Source organism: Stigmatopora nigra, chromosome 14 (assembly GCF_051989575.1).
Source record: "Stigmatopora nigra isolate UIUO_SnigA chromosome 14, RoL_Snig_1.1, whole genome shotgun sequence".
Classification (NCBI taxonomy): Eukaryota; Metazoa; Chordata; class Actinopteri; order Syngnathiformes; family Syngnathidae; genus Stigmatopora; species Stigmatopora nigra.
Genome location: NC_135521.1, coordinates 3,565,001 through 3,581,039, shown reverse-complemented (window position 1 = coordinate 3,581,039; position 16,039 = coordinate 3,565,001). Strand labels below are relative to the sequence as shown.

The following is a 16,039-nucleotide window of genomic DNA, read 5'->3' as shown; positions in this document are numbered from 1 at the left end:
TACTTTTGTATTACTGTATTTAAATCATTATGGATTGTGATTTATGCTTATTTCAAGAATTTTACTGTAAAACTGAAATCAGGCCTCACCTATTTTTGATTTTTTTCTTCACAAATTAATAGGGGAGATCGGTGTTGGTTGTTCCATGGGTGAGTTTGCACACTTGCTATTAATCGACCACCAGATAGGGGTGTTGCATAAAGTGACGATCACATTTTTTTTATTTTGCTGGGATTTTTTTAGATTCGTTTTTACTTTAAACAAGCTATTTTTGAATTTAGAAATTGTAAGGTTTTCATTATACGTTTTTACGTATACGTTTTTTACATTATATTTTCAGAGGTATATGGTTAAAGAAGTGCATTTAAAAAAAAGCTAAAAAATACCACCTCAAAATTCATAAACAGCTTCAACGAGCATTAAGTTACCAAATGTTACAGTATTTTCCCTTTCCTTCAGTAGGATTACGTTCGCTTCTCGAAGAATCTTTGGCTGTGTGAAAGTCACCTGAACTCATCCTCTTGCAGGGATTCACCCGCCAATGGTAGGGGCTGGCCGGGGATTAGCCGTTCTTATTAAGGTGGCCACCTTGCCACGGTTTGGCCTAATCCTGCCATCTGTCAGAGATCAAGCGGCCGGACACTGCTCTCATCTCAGAGCCAAATAAATCAGGAGAAGAGGAAAAGTAAAACCATGGAGGAGACGTACCTTCTCAATCATCCGGGGGTTAAAAAGAAGATTCTGGCTGGAGGCACTGGCCCACTACCTCACTTTCCACCTGGAGCAAAGGTACAAGTCACATTACTTGCAGAATACCAAGCATGCATATAACTTTTTTAAATGTATTTTGAAATGCCATTTACGCAATTAAGGTAAATCCACAATGTTCATTGGAAATCCGGCATGTTTATGCGTTTTATGTGACTAATACTAAAATAATTTTACGCTCAAAAGGTGGAAATCTAGTTTTTCCTTTTCTTCTTCTTTCTTTCATTGATTGTTACTAAGGCCGCTTGATGGTGTTGTGGTTTACTCACTTGACTTCGATGTGGGCCAGCACGGGATCAATTCCCGCTAGTGGCGGTATGGTTGTGATTGCGAATGGTTGTATGGAATATTAATTCATGATTATAACTACCATTCAGATCTAACTGGTGTAATATATTAGTCTGAAATCATGTTCTATATTCATTTTACTTTTAGGAATTCACCGGAACGTGGATGGTTTTAGGCATTCTACACATCTAACTGCTTTTCAGATGCAAATTGTGCAAAATCTCATCTTATTTTCTGAACCGCTTCATCCTCACTAGGGACACGGGGGGTGTTGGAGCCTATCCCAACTGACTCTGGGCCAGAGGCAGGGGACAGCCTGAATTGGTGGCTAGCAAATCGCAGGGCACAAGGAGACGAACAAGCATTCACGCTAGGGGCAATTTAGAAGGTCCAATCAGCCTACCATGCATGTCTTTGGAATGTGGGAGGAAACTGGAGTACCCGGAGAAAACCCAAATAGAGAACGTGCAAACTCCACACAGGTGGATTTGAACCCAGGGCCCCCCACTGTGAGGCTGACGCGCTAACCACTCAGCTGCCAAGCCGGCCCATTGAACTGAATTGTGTTGCATTTATATATTTGTTAAAAAATGTCCTTAAGGATTATTCCTTTTTGTAAGACTGTTATTGCCATGTGGTTTATAATAATACACAAAAAGTGCCACAATCTTAAAATTCATGTCAATTAAATTAATTTCCTACTACTCATAATGTAAGATGCTCAACCCATTTAAAGTCCAATCCATTGTGACTGGAAGGGACAAAATGTATTTTTTTTATTTATTTCTCCCCCAAAAGGCTGGGCTTCTACCTGCAACCCAGTATTTTCGTGGGCTCTAAACATCTTGCAGTCTAACAAGAAAAAAAACTGTAAAATAAGCAAATTAATGGACATCAAAGCAAAAAAAAAAAACAGCTTTACCTCAAACATCTTGAGCTGCGTTTCATTTACTTGCTTTCACTGCGGCTGGTGTTAAAATATTCAGGACGTTGGGGGATTGTTTGGCGTCTTGGCGCTCACACTCCAGCAAACATTTGGTCAAGCAAATTACAACACGTTTAATGGCAGCCGTTTTGTGTTTGTCTCTCAGGGTCTGTGGTGTTTCTGTTCTTTTTTTAAAAATGCAGTTTTCATTATTCTGGTCACATCCAACATTTGGCACTTTGCCTAGACACATTCACAAACATTTTCCATGACCGTGCCAGCCTGGATTTCCACTACTGTGTGCCGACGTGTGTGTGTGTGTGTGTGTGTGTGTGTGTGTGTGTGTGTGCGATTGTGACCTACCTACTTACTTTTCCCATTGGTAAACAAACTCTAGGCCTGGGGGCCAGTTAAGGTCCACCATGTCACTGTGTGGCAGTCATTGGACTGACATTGAGTTCAGTTTTTAAAAAAATACAATTTCTATAGTCCCTAATGATAGATTTAGAAATAGAAAAATGAAAGAATACATGTATTTTTTTACAAAAGAAGCCGGCTCACGGTGTTGCGGTTCAAACCCCTGACATCAGTGCGGCCAAATGTGGAATCGATTCCCGCTCGCTAGCAGTGTGATTGTGAGTATGAATGATTGTCTGTCTTTATGTGTTTCATATGACTGACTGGCAACCATTGCAGTGTGTAGTCCGCACACGTATATTTGTAATTTTTATTCTATGAACTGTGTTTTTTAGTCCAATACAACTTATTTTAAACTTCTAAATTATTGAGTTGATTATGTTTTGTTGTAAATATCACACAGTGGGCATCTGGCGGCCATGTGTTTAGCGCGTCGGGGTCACAGTTCTGGGGATGAGGGTTCGATTTCATGTCGATCCTCACTGTGGGGAATTTGCATGTTCGCCCTGGGTTTGTGTAGGTTTTCTTTGGGTACTCCGCTTTCTTCCCACATCCCAATGACGTGCAGGGTAGGCTGGTTGAACACTCCAAATTACCACCAGATATGAGTGTAAGTGTGAATTGTGGTCCGTCTCCTTGTGAAGATGAGCTGGATGGAAAATGAATGAATGAATCAATATGAAATACATTTTACTGGGCAATTTGGAAGCCAGCTGGGCTTTGCCTGTAATTTCTCAGCTGTTGTATGTCAACACCATTAACTGTGTCATGTCATCTGTTGGCATTCCAGCTGATTTTCCATTTCCAGACGCTGTTGGATAACTTTGAACGCACTGTGGTGGATGACAGCCGACTGGCCGGCAGGCCGGCCGAGATCTTTGTGGGAAAGATGTTCAAGATGGAAGTGTGGGAGACGCTACTCATGTCCATGCGTGTGGGAGAGGTGGCTGAGTTCTGGTGCGACGCCATTGTAAGTGGCGGCGTGCAGTTCATATTGATGCGCAAGGCATCACCTTGCGCCACATTGAATGAACCTTCTTTTGTTTTCAGCACACAGGTTTGTATCCCATTGTGTCAAAGGGAATGCGGCTAATCGCTCAAGGCAAAGACCCCTTGGAGGGCCAGAGGCACACTTGTGGAATGGGGAATCTCTTCCACTATCACTCTACTGGATTCCCAGAGCTGGATGAGCTTATGAGAACACCACAGCCTCTCATCTTCATCATGGAGCTGCTCCAGGTGACGACACAATCCTTCAAAATAATGTCATTCCTTATGGAAAAGGGGAAATGCTTATTCAAATCCCAGCTGAAGAACATGGCATCCTCGTAAAGGTTGCAGAAGTGGCTGGAGCCTATCCAAGCTAACTTAGGGTGATAGGCAGACTACACCTAGACTGGTCACTAGTCCATAGACAGAGACAGACGACCATTCACACTCAAAATTTTACCGCCACAGAGGGAATCGATCCTACGCTTGTCCGAACCGGAGTCCGGCAAGTGAACCACTACACCTTCAGGTGACTACAAATAATAATAAAATTGACTACATTGTTTAATATATTCAATTTCATTATTGATTGTTTTTATCCTTACCGCTAAATGTGTAAACATTTAGGTCAAAATTGCCAATAAAGTACATTAAACATGCTTAACAGGAGGTAATTCTAATTTAAAAAAAAATATTGAAGAATTTTATAAAATACAAACAATCTAAACTGATTTGTATAAAAAAATGTGAATTTAAATTTAAACCATATCAAAAACAAAATAAAAGGATTTCAAACTCACACAGCAATGTAAGAAAATGCAAATTTCATTCATCTTCTTTAGCGCACATCTATGAAAGGTTTGCGGGGGTTGCTGGAGCCTAACCCAGCTGACTTGGGGAAAAACGCAGACTGCATCCCAAACTTATCGTCAGTGAGTCGTAGGGCACACAGAAAGACAAACAACCATTCGCACTCACAATCACACCACCGCCAATGGGAATCGAACCCGCGCCTGCCTTTACTGCCTCTACACCACGAGGCGGCAATGCAAATTTAATATTTCCAAACCAATTTTGAGGCGCTAGACTTTATCTGCTTATCAACTCATTGGGATAGAGGTGAAATTTATTTGGTCCAGATTAAACATTTATTACTGTCAATGACACAAAATGAGTTATAAAAAAAGGAGAATATCCAAAATATGCCACATAAAAAGAGAGAGAAAAGAATACTAAAGGAGAATTTCCTCATACGGTTGATGCGATCTTGTTTCCACTTCAACAAGCCTTTTCTACATGGGAGACCCCATCACCAATCACTGACTGCATTGATAAAAAACCCAAGCAACGCCATTCTCTGCCTCCAAACTCTGCTTTGAAGTCAACCCACCAGGGGCCTGACAACAGCGGCATCCACAACAAAAGTTTCCCATTCCTTATCATGTTTCAGATGACGATTCTTGTGTTCCTCTTTAGCATTTTCTACTCTGCTCTCCTGCTGTTTTATTCAGCGATGACTTCATCTGGAAAAAAAAGAATCTGCAGAAATCACAGTTGATGGCATACATAGAAACAATTGTAGTTTTCCAACAACACTTCTGTTAAGGAAACAAACATCATTGTCAACTATTTTTCAATGCTAAATTGATTGTTATATTGAACCCCCCGTTGACTTTCCAGGTGGGAGACCCTATGTCCTATCAAAGGGAGTCCTGGATGATGGAGAAAGATGAGAAACTAGGCACGGTGCCCCTTCTTCATGCACGGGGGAATGCGCTAGTCAAGCAAAGGAAGTTCCGGGAGGCAGCCAGTCAGTACAAGGAGGCCGTATTGCTGCTTAAAACCGTCCAGTCACGGGTAAGCATTTCCCTATTAGTAACCATGTGTGACTTGACTAAACCACAAAGTTTTCCAATGCAAGGATGCAATGGTGGATTGATGGTGACTAAATTTTGTGATTGAGGTACCCTATTTTCCACACTATAAGGCACACTAGGAGTATAAAGCGCACCTTCACCTTTTTTTGTACATTACTGTTTGAGTTCTTGTATTATATTGTAATTTAGAACACATTAAAATGGAAACTTCAATGTTATATTTTCAGAAAACATTTCAACTTGCCAAGATCGCCTCCCAAATTTCAGTTTCTTTTAATCATTAATTTAAAAATCTTTAATCCACAACATTTCATGCGACCTTCAAAAAAAAATACAACAAAATAACAATAAATGCGGTGACCTACTAATCTAAGACGTGATTTAACAACAGAGATTGCATGCTAACATTAGCGTGTTAGTCCGCGATCACAACTATCTTTTCAAATGCAAATTTTTGCTCGGATTGGGATCTCAAGGGGCGCAGATTTTTGTTCCAAACGGTCCAGCACAGAGTTTAACCAATGAGATTTCTGCAGAAAACAAGAAGCAGCTGACTCCAATCCACTGATTGCACTTGTAGGTCACCAGATTGGTGTTCTCTCTATGGGTTGGAATGAAAACCTGCACCCAATGTGGCCCTTTGTGGAATAGTTTGTCCTCCCCTGAACTTAGGTTTTCATCATTGCTACTTACTCACATCAAAACATGGTGTGGTGTAGCGACGAAACAATTTTCTTTGTCCTTTCATGAGTTCAGGAGATGCCAGGTGACGTTGACTACATCAATTTGGGCCGCATGATCGTCCCTCTGGAGTTGAACTACTGCCAGTGCATGCTGGAATTGCAAGAGTATTATGAAGTTATCGAGCACGCCGACGAACTGCTGGACAAACACAAAGGTGAGGCTTGAAAAGTCTAATTTTTCAAGCTAGTTTGCAAAAGTTTTATTTAATTTTTTTACCCATGTTTCAAGCTAAAACTGAATTTTGTGTTCACTGCAGATTGTGTGAAGGGCTACTACAAGCGAGCAAAAGCGCATGCTGCTGTGTGGAATGAAAAAGAGGCGCAGCGGGATTTCAACATGGTGGCCCACTTGGACACCACATTGGCGTCGCTGGTCCACCGAGAGCTCAGAGCCTTCTCAGAGCGAATAAAGGAGAAGTACTGGCAGGAGAAAGAGGCCTACTGGAACAAGCTGGATGCCAAGGGTGAAACAGAGGAGAAGGTGGACGAAGAAGGGGAGAGGGATATTGGCCAAGATGAGGGGGATAAGACGGAGGGGAAGGACTGGCAGCAAATGTTACGTCTCGTGATGCTCCTTCAGGAGCAGGGAAACATCTTAGTGAAAGAAAAACGCTTCTGGGAAGCTTCCAACAAGTTCAAGGAGGCTTTGGACTACGTGGATGTCCTTCAAAATAAGGTTGGTGTTGCATTCAAAATTTGAGTTTGGCTAAAGTTTGATATGCCAGAAAAATGGCCGTCCCCTCATAGTGTCCCCTTGGTAAAAGTAGACAACAATTAGGCAGCATATTCATTTCATGAACGTGCAAGGACCTTTTTCTTAATATTTTTTTTCTTACACAAAGTATTTTGATGTAATTTTGAACTTTACAGTGAAATCCAATTTGGAAATCTGGGTTATGTCCCCAGTGTCGGAATGGAACTGTCATAACTTCATTTAGAAACAACCACAATAGGAGAACACTCCCATGTGGCACATTAAACCTCTTCAGTCTATAAAGAAATACTGATTTTTATTTTCTGTGACTCAGCAACTGAACAGGACAGGTTCAAAATGTTGCAAAAATGTGATAATTTATTTAATATACATTTCTAGTTTTTTTCTTGAAGGCAGAACTTTTCCCTACTCCGTACTCATTAAATTGCACAGGTGTGCTTTAATATTTTAGTCATGTTTCTTGTACTTGTCGTTGTCATTGTTGTGCTTACAAAGGCACATCAGGGTCTTTTTAAGTATGCAGGCGCCGTGAAGCAGGTCCAAAAATAACGCGCCTGCACAACGATGTGATGTTGACAGGCTGCCGCCCATTAGAAACCTTTTTTTCCCCTAATTTCAATGCCACTGAATGCATCATCCAAATTCTTGGTGATTTGTGTTTAAATGTTTTAGTGTTTCAGGATTTATAGTATGTATTTAAACATATATTTTCAAATTACTATATTTTTTTAATTTAAATTATCAAAAAAATGAAGCTTCAAAGTTGAGATAAATGAAATGAAATAATAAATATGAATCTATACATAATATAATACACAATTAATATTTAAAAAAATTCAATCCTGAAATAATAACATTTAATTACACAATTATTTCATTACTTTCCTGAACTCTTAATGACCTTTTTTTTGTACTATACTAATCTACATAAAACTAACCTTCATAAAGACATGTCCTCAATAGATACATTTGGTGTAAAACTGGCCTTCATGACCTAAAATCTGATGTCCACCTATGTAGGTCTTAATTATAACATTTCTTATTTGAATTTTGAATATAAACACTATAATCTATTTTGAAATCCATTGAGTTTGGCCCATGTAGTCAAATGGGTTGTTTTGTCCTGTCAACGGCCATCAGTGTTTAATGAGTATATAAAAACTCAATGATGTCATGACTTGAATGAATTTTGATACTGTTGGTCTACCAAACAATTTCCTCCTTTGACTTTCCCTTGAAAAGCTCTCAATTGTTGTTATCAGGTGTGCCAAGGCGACGATGACTGGGAATCTTTGGAGAAGGTCCGCCTACCACTCACACTCAACTTGAGCCAGTGCTTGCTGGAGCTCCAACAGTATCAGCAAGTGGTGCAACTCAACGACAGGATGCTGCAAAGCAATCAAGGTAGTAGGCAAAACCTGGAGCAATGGTCGTTTTGATATGAACTGCATCTAGAAAAGTCTATATTTTCCGCTAACATTTTTTTGCTTTTTAGAGTCAAAATATGAACATTTCTCATTTAGCCCCCAGCGTCATGTTTACTTTCATCCTACTGCACTGCCCAATCTCGCTGAGTGACATCTTATTAGTTCACATGGCATACACCTGTGGGCATCACATTCAGAAATCCTTGATTTATTTCATTTGAAAATTAAATCATTAATTATGCTACTGCTTTAGTTTGAAATCACTTAATAACGTCTTCATTTTTTTACTTCCAGTCCAAGATGAGTAGGCTTTCCACGTACCACCATCAATTGTGCAATATATCTTCAGTGAAATGTAAAGCCTCCTGGACTGGAATGTTACCTAAATATGCTTTATTTTCTAAAATATACCTAAAAAAAAGAAATTGTAAATACTTTGTACTCCAATCCACTACTGGAATATGTCCTAAAAGTTACTTATAGATCTGCTTAATTTGTTAAGGTTATGCAATGAGTTCAATTAACAGGATTTGGAAATTATCACTAGTACGATCAATTATAATTAAATGTAGAATCTTACATCAAGGTTTGAAATAGTTTTAACACTAATAAAAAATACAATTCAGTGCAATGGCAGAAAGCTGGGACAGATTTTTCACACAAATGCAATATAATTCTTACTTACGGCTAAATAGCGTGGGTAGTCACCGGAAAAGGCCTCCATTTTAAAGTTTTTTTGTACATCTTAGGTCACTTCAAGTTACTCTACCAGCGTGCCCGAGCACACACGGCCTTGTGCAACGAAGAAGAAGCTCGTCATGACTGGGCAGCCGTGGAGAAGTTGGATCCACAGTTAAAACCCTTGGTTCGCCAGGAGCTGAAGAAGATGGGTGAGAATCTCCGTAGCAGGCACACTCACCAGAATAAGACCTACAGGGACGCCACGCGGGAAAAGTGGGGTCCCGGAAAGGAGGTCGCGGATGATGCCAACCAAAGCTGTAGTCATGGAGTTGACAACGAACCAGAATCCGATAACGAAAAGAAATGGAGTAAAAAAGAGATGGGCGCGGGTAATGACAGTTCCGCGGCCGCCACAAGTGAGTGATAGTGTAGACGGCGTGAAATAAGAACACTCAGAAGGTCAAATGCCAATCAGGAGCAGATAAACAAACACAAAAACATGTCGATCAAATAGAAAAGAGTGAGGAATGAAGCCTGTTTTGAAAGCCGTGGGGAGTGAGAAGAAAACAAAAAACAAACAAACACAAAGTGCATGTTGATTTAGCCGTAAGCCAACCGAAATTCATAAGTTTTATATTTGAGTGATATGTGAACATAGTGAAATAGTACAGATTTCAAAACCCACATGTCTACAATTAGCATCCATTCATTCAATTTCCGAACCACTTATTCTCTATGTATATTTATGTACGTACGTACATACATAAATGTATGCATGTATGCATGTATGTATGTATGTATGTATATATACATGTATATGTATATATATGTATGTATGTATGCATGCATGTATGCATGCATGCATGCATGCATACATACATGCATACATGCATACATGCATACATTTATGTATGTACGTACGTACATAAATATACAGTATGTATGTATGTATGTATGTATGTATGTATGTATGTATGTATGTATGTATGTATGTATGTATGTATGTATGTATGTATGTATGTATGTATGTATGTATGTATGTATGTATGTATGTATGTATGTATGTATGTATGTATGTATGTATGTATGTATGTATGTATGTATGTATGTATGTATGTATGTATGTATGTATGTATGTATGTATGTATGTATGTATGTATGTATGTATGTATGTATGTATGTATGTATGTATGTATGTATGTATGTATGTATGTATGTATGTATGTATGTATGTATGTATGTATGTATGTATGTATGTATGTATGTATGTATGTATGTATGTATGTATGTATGTATGTATGTATGTATGTATGTATGTATGTATGTATGTATGTATGTATGTATGTATGTATGTATGTATGTATGTATGTATGTATGTATGTATGTATGTATGTATGTATGTATGTATGTATGTATGTATGTATGTATGTATGTATGTATGTATGTATGTATGTATGTATGTATGTATGTATGTATGTATGTATGTATGTATGTATGTATGTATGTATGTATGTATGTATGTATGTATGTATGTATGTATGTATGTATGTATGTATGTATGTATGTATGTATGTATGTATGTATGTATGTATGTATGTATGTATGTATGTATGTATGTATGTATGTATGTATGTATGTATGTATGTATGTATGTATGTATGTATGTATGTATGTATGTATGTATGTATGTATGTATGTATGTATGTATGTATGTATGTATGTATGTATGTATGTATGTATGTATGTATGTATGTATGTATGTATGTATGTATGTATGTATGTATGTATGTATGTATGTATGTATGTATGTATGTATGTATGTATGTATGTATGTATGTATGTATGTATGTATGTATGTATGTATGTATGTATGTATGTATGTATGTATGTATGTATGTATGTATGTATGTATGTATGTATGTATGTATGTATGTATGTATGTATGTATGTATGTATGTATGTATGTATGTATGTATGTATGTATGTATGTATGTATGTATGTATGTATGTATGTATGTATGTATGTATGTATGTATGTATGTATGTATGTATGTATGTATGTATGTATGTATGTATGTATGTATGTATGTATGTATGTATGTATGTATGTATGTATGTATGTATGTATGTATGTATGTATGTATGTATGTATGTATGTATGTATGTATGTATGTATGTATGTATGTATGTATGTATGTATGTATGTATGTATGTATGTATGTATGTATGTATGTATGTATGTATGTATGTATGTATGTATGTATGTATGTATGTATGTATGTATGTATGTATGTATGTATGTATGTATGTATGTATGTATGTATGTATGTATGTATGTATGTATGTATGTATGTATGTATGTATGTATGTATGTATGTATGTATGTATGTATGTATGTATGTATGTATGTATGTATGTATGTATGTATGTATGTATGTATGTATGTATGTATGTATGTATGTATGTATGTATGTATGTATGTATGTATGTATGTATGTATGTATGTATGTATGTATGTATGTATGTATGTATGTATGTATGTATGTATGTATGTATGTATGTATGTATGTATGTATGTATGTATGTATGTATATTATCTATAATATATATGTATGTGTATATGCGTATGTATGTCTATTATATATAATATATATGTATGTGTATATGTGTATGTATGTCTATTATATATAATATATGTATGTGTATGTATGTCTATTACATATAATATATATGTATGTGTATGTGTATGTATGTATATTATATATAATATATATGTATGTGTATATGTGAATGTATGTGTGTATTATATATAATATATATGTATGTGTATATGTGAATGTATGTATGTGTATTATATATAGTATATATGTATGTGTATATGTGAATGTATGTATGTGTATTATATATAATATATATGTGTATATGTGAATGTATGTATGTATATTATATATAATATATATGTATGTATATTATATATAATATATATGTGTGTATATGTGTATGTATGTATGTATATTATATATAACATATATGTACGTGTATATGTGTATGTACCCATACATATACACACATACAGACATACACATACACGTACATACGCATGTACACATACATACACACACATACATACACACACACATACACATTTCACACACACATACATACACACACATACACACACATACACACCCACATATATTGACACACACATTCATACATACACACATATACCTACACACAAACATACACACACATACATACACATACATACACACACACACATACATACACATACATACACACACATACATACACATACATACACATACATACACATACATACACATACATACACATACATACACATAATATACCAGTGGTGTGCCGTCGGGTCTTCAAGGCCTTCTCTGCTGGCCTAAGAAATATCTGAATCACAGACTGATGTTAATTGCATTTTGTCCATGAAAACCTATTAAATAATTCCAAACTGTCTGTTAGCTTCCTTTCATTGCTTTCCCCCTGGTTGCACTGCTTCCAGATGTGTGTTTTCACATTGAAGCGTTTAACCAATCACATTTCAGCCATTATTTGTTGCCAGGGTCAGAACTCTGCCTCAAGCTTTGCATGGGTTTGCCAATATGAAACATATTCATACACCTCCAAAACTAATTTTACTTGATCACTGCAGTAGAACACAGACCACACCGGAAGACAAATAGAAATTGTTTATTTCTGTACACAAAAAGAGTTAGAAAGCATCCATTAAGCCAGCGCTCGTCTCTCAGTACAAAGTGTTTGAACACACTCAAACATACTCACTATTCATCCCATCCAACAAATATATTGACATGGTTAATGAGGTATATCCATGGTGATGGAACAGAAATCCTGCCAACAGAAGAACGTGTGTGTGTGCGTATGCATGTGTCTGGACGCACATGTTAAGGTACGACAGGTGATTGTTTAATCCATAGACTTATTGGTTGGGTTCACTTTGCACTCTGTGATATGGAAAAAAAATCATCACGTTATGGGCCACTTGCTATAATCCAGAATGTTCTACATTTATAATTATTTGGTGAACATGTTTACAACAACTACGACAGCTTTTCTCTTACTTTAATTTTGAATTGAAACTAAAGTGAGCTGCCACAAATGATCAAGTAGTGCTGCAACCTAAAACTCAAGTGTAAACAGAAATGGCACAGTGGCAAACATATTCATGCTTAAATGTTATCTGATGATGTACAATTAATTGTTCTGACTTTTAATACTGCCATAATATTCATTATTTCATCATCCAAGCCACCTATCCTTAAAAGTGTCCTTGGGGTGCCGCAGCCTAACCCAGCTAACATTGACCAGTAGCTGGGATACACCCTGAATTGGTTTACAGTTAATTTCAGGGCATAATGAGAGAAACTACCATGCACGCACACACTTACATACCTACGGACAATTTGGAGTGTTCAATTAGCCTACCATGCATGTTTTTAAAGTGTGGGAGGAAGCCAGAGTACCCAGAGAAAACCCACACAGGCACATTAATATGCAACGCGGACACAGGAAGATTGAAACCAATCGGGGATGGAACCCTATATTGTACTGTGAGGCAGACATGCTTACCACCATTCTCCTCCATACGTCACTCATGTACAGTTGGCGGATAATCTATTTTTTTTAACTATTTAGTGGGGAATGGGACATCTTGGGGCCGTTTTGTGGTAATATTATGGCAAGTGAGTAAAAACAGGGGTGTCATTGCTGGCCAAAATGTGCATTGGAGGATCAGGTGCAGATAATTAATAATACTTTTTGGCAATAATGATATCGATTAATATTGTTATATTGCACAGCACTAGGTTCGCAATGGCAGCTAAATGGATGGTTAAGGCAAAATTTGTCAACGTGGGGGTAATCAGGAATAAAATTCTTAATGTGAATGGAAATAATGGAGAAAAACAGCATTATGGTACAATAATGCAATTTGGATACAAAATCATGAAATATGAGGCCAGGCAGTAAGTTTTAGGTTTTAACTAATACGTTATAAGTCTAACGGTTATATGTTTAATTCTTAAAAGTAATCAATTCCATGTTGCCGTGATTAGTTTCATGTTTTAACTTTGCAATTGAATGTCATGTACAAAATTTAACATAAAAACAAAATAAGAACATGATAACATTTTCAGCAGTTTTGAGCACGAATGGTTGTCTATCTCATTGAAGCCTGTGATTGGCTGGCCACTTATTAAGGGTGTCTCCCACCTGGTACTTATAGTTAGGTGGGATAGGCTCCAGCACCATTGTGAGGCTAAGCGTCTTCAAAAAATGAATCAATGAAACCTAACTATTTGGCTGCCATTTTTGTCATGAGACATAGACATTCGTCATGGGTACTGAAACGTGACCATTCACAGTTCCTCCCAGTTTAAATTCTATGGGTGTCTAACCTTGTCAATGGCAGGCAATATTTATTAATTCATTAGTTCTCTGAACCTACCTGGAGCCTATCCCAGCTAACTATGGGCACCAATCACAGGGCGCTGCAAGAATGACAACAAAATTCATGCCCACACTCATATCTAGGGGCAATTTGGAGTGATCAACCAACCAACCATGGATGTTTTTGGAAAATGGGAGGAAACCCACGCAAGCCCCGGGAGAACATGCAAATTCCACACATTGAGGACCCACCAGGGATCGAATCCTGGACCCCTGAACTGAGAGGTTGACAAGCTACCCACTCTATCACCGGGCCAGCAGTTAGGTTTTACATTATTATTATCTAATTTTATTATTTCGCATAGGATACAATGTTTCAAATTTTAACCAGTAAAACATGTTCAATTTCCCGTTATAACAAAACTAAATATGACACAGAGCATCATGTGATAACATTATAATTTCATGTCAACGTTTTAATGTTCAGATTTTTACGTTGTTTAACCACTTTACGGCTATTGTGATTTTTATCACAAAAAAACAATCCATAAAAAAATCACCCAAATCAAGCTTTTTATGAGACAATTTTTCTGTTTGCTCATACTAAGCTTTTCCAAATTTTAGATATAAAAACGTCTTTAGCCATGTCTGTGTTTGCTGATAAAAAGGGGAAAAATGGCTTATGAGTCAGATAACAAATGAAAATATTTAAATATAAATGCTCAGTCAATTTTAGCGGTATCTTTTGTGGGTTATAATAATGACAATGATGCATTTGAAGCCTCCAAACCATAAGGCTATTAGCATTTCCATGAGAAACCCACTACCTTTTTTTGTACTTAATGTTGCTTAGCAACCCCATCACAACTAACAAAAGCGAGCATGATGCAAATGCATGCAGCCAAGGTCAGGTTTAGAAGGCTTCAAACTGTCTTTTTTTATTTTTTTTTTGCAGACTTTTATCAAGAGGTTGTGTTGTGACAGCCCATCAGAGTGCATCGCCCCCGGCAACCACATAAGACACATTTTTGTAGCTGGTTGTCTCACTTGTCCATTACATTCAACTCCCCCAGAAAAAAAAGGGATTATTATCGTGAAATTCTAGACTTTTTTTCCCCCTTAAATCATGCTCACTGCTGTTAATGGCAACCAATGAATGAAGAAAATATGAAATTATTCTAATGAAACCTATGTTTTTCACAAGAATATCATTTTTTAAAATGGATTTATTTGGAAAACTAAAAAGTTAACTAAAGAAAAAGTCATATTCTTAAACCTATATGACCAAAGGTATGATATTTGATACATGAATTTTGTGCAATGTGATATTTTATCCTCTATTAAAAACTGATGTATCACACATGATCCTAATTCATGAAAAATTATATTTGAAATGTTGTAGTCTTTTTTTCCTGAAGAACCATTAAATGAGTTTATAGTCTTACATAATTGCTGTAAATTATTTAGCTTAAAGGGTTAACAGGAGTAAAGACTCAGTTTCCAATCTTTCTAAAAAAAAAAAAGCCGACATTAACATCTTTTGGAGGTATAAAAGTTATCACCAGTCCTTAAATCAAGTTTTATATTTGCATGAAAAATAATCTTATTGAGAATAATGAAAAAATATATATTTTGACTAGAGAAAAAAAAAAAACTTTAGAGAAAAAAAACTAAGACATAATATTAAGAGATTAAGGTCATACATGGGCTAAAAAGACAAATAATGATGAGGTGAAATTCCTAACATGGTTTATTTTTGTGTC

General features: G+C 36.7%; 2 protein-coding genes across 2 annotated transcripts in view; one reads left to right on the top strand and one right to left on the bottom strand.

Moving 5' to 3' along the window:
* The first annotated feature begins 18 nt into the window (after positions 1-18).
* LOC144207113 (aryl-hydrocarbon-interacting protein-like 1) lies at positions 19-9,559 on the top strand. The gene is made up of 9 exons (XM_077732358.1): positions 19-544; positions 625-789; positions 3,189-3,368; positions 3,449-3,637; positions 5,069-5,245; positions 6,022-6,163; positions 6,266-6,684; positions 7,986-8,127; positions 8,900-9,559. The coding sequence occupies exons 1-9, from the start codon at positions 542-544 to the stop codon at positions 9,253-9,255; spliced, it is 1,773 nt and encodes a 590-aa protein (XP_077588484.1). The 5' UTR covers positions 19-541; the 3' UTR covers positions 9,256-9,559.
* Positions 9,560-12,541: 2,982 nt separating this feature from the next.
* Positions 12,542-16,039, bottom strand: part of LOC144207512 (dystrophin-related protein 2-like) — a 10,760-nt gene continuing 7,262 nt past the window's right edge. The window contains exon 7 of the transcript XR_013328693.1: positions 12,542-12,832. The gene's annotated coding sequence lies outside the window, so the exon portion shown is untranslated. The remainder of the gene's footprint in view (positions 12,833-16,039) is intronic.

Coding starts and splice junctions, on each gene's coding strand:
- LOC144207113 (XM_077732358.1), top strand. Junction 3,369..3,448: donor AGTTCTGGTGCGACGCCATT/GTAAGTGGCGGC, acceptor TTTTGTTTTCAG/CACACAGGTTTGTATCCCAT. Junction 3,638..5,068: donor TCATCATGGAGCTGCTCCAG/GTGACGACACAA, acceptor TTGACTTTCCAG/GTGGGAGACCCTATGTCCTA.